This window comes from Trichechus manatus, unplaced genomic scaffold (genome assembly GCF_000243295.1).
Source record: "Trichechus manatus latirostris isolate Lorelei unplaced genomic scaffold, TriManLat1.0 scaffold00288, whole genome shotgun sequence".
Lineage (NCBI taxonomy): Eukaryota > Metazoa > Chordata > Mammalia > Sirenia > Trichechidae > Trichechus > Trichechus manatus.
This window is the reverse complement of record NW_004444224.1, coordinates 128,110-133,416: the sequence shown is the minus strand read 5'-3', so window position 1 is coordinate 133,416 and position 5,307 is coordinate 128,110. Positions and strand designations below refer to the sequence as shown.

At 46.5% G+C, this 5,307-nt stretch overlaps 1 protein-coding gene across 1 annotated transcript in view; it reads left to right on the top strand.

Moving 5' to 3' along the window:
• Positions 1 to 882, top strand: part of PCP4L1 (Purkinje cell protein 4 like 1) — a 28,284-nt gene extending 27,402 nt beyond the window's left edge. The window contains exon 3 of the mRNA XM_004390209.1: positions 740 to 882. Within this exon, the coding sequence (XP_004390266.1) occupies positions 740 to 882 (143 nt within the window). The remainder of the gene's footprint in view (positions 1 to 739) is intronic.
• Positions 883 to 5,307: the final 4,425 nt, after the last annotated feature.

Here is a 5,307-nt window from a genome sequence, read left to right as displayed (position 1 = left end):
GTTTAATGAGAAACTATTTGTTCTGCAAACCTTCATTTAAGGTACAAAAAAAAAAAAAAGAATTATCTATGTGAGATCAAATTGACAAGAGCAACTCAAAAGTTTTGATGGGAAGCCTAGGGGACAGTAAGTTGAAGATAATGGTGATGGAATAATTTGGAAAAGGATAGTGAAAATAGCAGCACACCTGGAAGAATGTAATCAATGTCGCTGAATTGTACATGTAGAAACTTTTGAAATGGTGTAACTTTGGCTATGAATATTTTCACCAAAAAAAAAGGTCCTCAAGGTTGAGAACGGAGAGTGTTGACATGTCGTGGGGTTGTTAACCAATGTCATAAAACAATACGTGTACTGACTGTTTAATGAGAAACTATTTATTCTGTAAACCTTCATCTAAAGTACAATAAAAAAATTAAAAAAAAAAAAACTTGAGGAAAAGCTGGGGAAAGTGAGTGTGCTCTGGGACCTTGTACTGTAGGATTTAGGAATAAGTGGTGATAGTAGACATTTGTTGTCGTGGTCCAAGAGTAGCAAAACTCCCCTAAGTAACCACAGCTAATTCCAGTCAAAGTACCTGACTTTTTGGAGAACTATCGAGCATTCCTAGTCCTAACAAAGACTGGGGAACCCCACTAAGTCCAGCAGAAAGTAGACCTTAACTTCTGTATTTGGGGCCTGAAGAAAGGGAAAGGGCAGGTCAGATTCATTCATTAATGAGTCTCCCAACTATCTGCAGGGAAAGCTGGCAATGCCAAGAAGGCCGAGGAAGAAGAGGAGATTGACATTGATCTGACAGCACCAGAAACAGAGAAGGCTGCTCTTGCTATTCAGGGCAAGTTCCGGCGATTTCAGAAAAGGAAAAAGGATCCCAGCTCCTGAATGACCAGCCTTGCCCTTCACCCTGCTCCCTTCTCTCTCCTCCATAGCCCTGACTCCCATGTATCTTCGTCCCTTCGTCCCTCTAGCCTCCATTGAGGCAAGTTCAACCCTCATATTTTCTCAGGCCCCCTCAAGCCATCACTGTAGTAGAGGTGCAAGGAACATGGGAAAGATAAAGACTTCAATTGTCAACCACTTGCCTAAGGGTGGATCAGTTTCTCCTTGGGATAGAGCTCTTTGATCAGCACCGATGTCTACCCCATGGGGTTGAAGAGCAAGAGGCTTTGAGACTGAGAGAAGGACCCCAGACAATGTGGGAAGGAGGGGAAAGCCTTCAGAGTAGGGTGCCAGGGGGTAGGGCATATGCACTGTTCTGCCAGTTGCAACATCACACTTCAGGTAACATTTCTTTCCCCTTCAGTTTCTTCTGCACCACCACCTCCGACTTGCTTCCTATGAGCTAAGCCACAGTGGGGACTGTAGCCTTCCTTTCCCCCTAGGCAGACCTAAATGAAGCAGCTTACCACATTAGCGCATGCTGAGTAGATTAGTTCCAAGGAAGGGAGACTGGGACTGGTAGAGGCAAGGAAACGTTTCCTTCATCATCTAGTCTAGGACCATAAGCGGCAGAGGCTGAAGAGGTTCAAGGGGCCACAGGCAGGAAATGAGAGCTATGGTAGATTTTGGGAGGAAAAAGGGAAGGAGCGGGAGATCTCTGAAGCCACAAGTTACTGCCAGTAAAACTGTACTACATGAAGGATTCTTGGGGCTTTGCTAACCTGCCTACCTCTAACCCCCCAAGTCTAACTATCCCCAGAGGCCACGCAGACCAAGTGACCCCTGTAGTTCCCACCCGACCCACTGTGGAGTCAGGACAGAAGTGGAATAGCTGCTCATCTCTGATTTTAGCATGTTTAATGGTAATTATAACAATAAAAAACCTCAAATGGGCCCATTTAACCTCAACTTCTGTTTTTCTTGGGAGGAATATGAACGTAAGCCTGAGCTGGCCTCAGGAATGGTGGTATAGCCATGCATGGATCACATGGTGGCTCAGAAAACTGAGACTGCCTGAGCAAGTTCAGACCGAAGCCCACCTGTAAGAGTGGTGTGGCAGGGGCATCTGACCTCCTCTAACTTCACGAGATGGAAGGAGAGTCAAGATGAACAGTCCAAGACTAATTCCTATGAGGCGGGGGTCAGACATGCCTCTTCCCTCCAACCTTTTTACCAATTCTGACACCAACCTTCCCTCCTATGACACTCTCTACTTCTCTACTGGGTTTGATAATTCATTGCAATGGCCACACAGAACTCACAGACGATACTCACAGTTATGGGGATTATTAGGACAGTGAAAAAACCCATTGCTGTCAAGTCAATTCCAGTTCATAGAGACCCTATAGGACAGAGTAAAACTGTCGCATAAGGTTTCCAAGGAGTGACTGGTGGATTCGAACAGGATACAGTGCAGTATACAGTTCTTCAGTCAGGACAGCTTCTTCTCAGCCATGCCCACAGGCAGGCCTCTCTCTGGCCCTCAGCCCCTCAATGCCTCAGCCCCTCGGCCCCTCGGCCCTCTGTCCCCTGCCCTGCTCAGGCAAGCGTTACGAAGTTCTTTAGCTCTGCCAGTAAGTGCCCAAAGGTGCCCTACTCTACCAGGAAGCCGTAGCCTGGAGGCTGTCTCCCTCCGTGGGCCTAGAAGCCCACTGCCCTGTCTCCTGCTAGTCTCCTGGTTCTGCTGCCTCCATTTCTCTGCCACTGCTTCTTGCTGTCTTGCCATCTTCAGTGTTACAGCTCTCTCTCTGTGTCTCTTGGATCTTGGAGAGTCTTAGCACAGGGATCCCACGTCCAAAGGACACTCCACTCCCGTCTATTCTTGGGGGTAGTCAAGTCCCTCCTGTCCACCTCTATGATGGCTCATTTTAAGCCTAATGGGATGACAAAACTGACCGATCCCCTTGTTAGGGTTCCATGTACCTTATTTGCATGATCCCACACCTACAAAGGTGCCATACACCTTATTTACATCATTAGCAAGCTATCCAATCCCCTTGGTGGGCCATAAGCACCTATTTGCATAGTCTTAACCAGTCATTTGGTGGGAGTTTCAAGACCATGGCTAGAAGGGCCATATTAAGTAATTCACTGTACTGCACCACCCCTGCCTCCTTTCCCATCACCTTACCTGATTCATCGCCTACATTGTCTTCATCTGCTGCTGTCACCACCCCCGTGCACACCTGCAAGGGTACTCGTCTCCCGTTTCCCTTCCAGCTAAGAACACACTTGGTACATATCCTTCTGAAAATAGACCTAGTCTTCCTTGCTCCCTATCCCCAAATGACCTATCCTGGATATCCCTCCTGCTTTTTCCCCTCTCCTAGAACTCCTTCCCTTTCTCTCCTGCTGTTTACTCTAGTCAAGTTCAGAGGAAGAAGAGGACTGTGAGCCAATAGATAGCACCACTGTCACACTGACAATTTTAAACCATGAAATAGAATGATGGCTTTTAAATGAGCTGACATTGCTGAGAAATGACCTCTGTACATTGAAACCAGACACTAAATGCTTGATGGAGCGGGGAATGGTCTCTCTCTCCTCCTCCACTTCTTGAAACGCTACAGGGCAGTTCTACTCTGTCCTATAGGGTCGCTATGAGTCGGAATCGACTCGATGACAACGAGTTTTGGGTTTTTTCTTGATTCAAGATTACAAAAGTTGAAACCATGTAGCAGCTATGAATAGCAAACAATGGAAATTATCCTATATCCCAAAGGTTATCCATGCTTAGCAAGTGCATGGCTACAGGATATTACGAGGATTAAACAGTAGTTCATGGGAAGGCCCTGTGGTAAAGGATGTCAGAGACAAAAAGGAATATTGACTTACACTTGGCATTGAGTGCAATATAGTAATGGTGGTGGACTTTAGTTCCGGTTTCATGGGCAAATAAAAGAATAACCTCACGGTCATACCTGGTGTGTCCAATGTGTCCTGGTAAAGCAGTAGGAGTCCCTGTTTCCTTGTTCCGTGGACACGAGATGGAGACTGACTGCCACTATGGACAAGAGCTGTGGTGAGCCATGTCTGCTAGCCAAAAGGTTGGCAGTTCGAATCCACCAGTGGCTCCTTGGAAACTCTATGGGCCAGTTCTGCTCTGTCCTATAGGGTCGCTATGAGTCGGAATCAACTCGACGGCAGCGGGTTTTTTGTTTGGTTATAGACTCTGAGGTGCTTCCTGTTCCTGGTGACCACGTGGCTTGTGAGAGTCGGCTGGTATTGAGGCAATGGTGGCGTTCTCTGCCACCAGCCCCTCTCCTGGAGGCTCCGCTGTGTGGAGGATATCTGCTGGTTTGTTTTTTGCCACACTAACCCAGAACTTAGTGCTGAAATGTTTTTCTCTTTGTCATCTCTTACTCCAAAAGTGTTATACTTGTTCTCATACACACTCTTAAGAAAGGGCATGGCAGCAAAAACATAGTCTATTGCTTTTGGAAAGAGAGTTCTGGCTGTGGAAAAAGAGGCTTAGGTATCTTTTGCTGAACCAATGGCAAATTCTCATGAAAGATAGAAACTGGCTTCTCTCTGCCAGGCTGCTTACTCCTATCGTGGGGCACTGGGCTTGGGCCTCTTCTCTCTGGTATCCCTGTAACTACTCCTCTGGGCCCTGGCCTTGAACTGGCATCTCTCCTCTGAGGCCTTGGACTTGGGCTCTTATCGCCTCGTTGGGCCCTAGAAATTTGTTTCTCTTCCCTGTCCCTCAAGTATCTACTGCTGAAGACATAACATTATCCTTGAGTACTAATCACTGAGGAATTATTCTTGGGAGCTTTGTTTAGTGGAGCAAAAACTGCAAGTCTTTGGTGGGCATTAGTGAATGCCCTTATAAATGGCTTAGCAGAGGAAACAGGATGAGGAGCAGAGGAGGAAGAAGGCAACACACTTATCACATCTAGCTCACTGATATCTCTTTTGGTGCTTTTTGTAATCTGTGAAGGGATGGCAGGAAGTCCCTGGGTAGTGCAAATGGTTAACACATTCGTCTACTAAGTCTGCCTAGAGGTGCCTTGGAAGAAAGACCTGGCAATCAGCTTCCAACAAACCAGCCACTGAAAACCCATTGGAGTAGAGTTCTACTCTGATACACTTGGGGTTGCCATGAGTCAGAATCAACTTGATGGCAACAAGTTTTAGGGGTAGCAGAGCTGGGATTACAGTCCTGACAAAAGTAGGAATAGGACCAGAGACTTAAGCGAGGGACATACTTTTGACTATGTTCCTGCTATGGATTGAATTGTGTCCCCCAAAAATATGTGCTGTAAATCCTAACCTCTATGCCCGTGGTTACAAGCCAGTTTGGGATTGAGTTGTCTTTGTTATGTTACTGAAACAGAATTCGTGTAGGGTGTGTCTTAAGTCAAT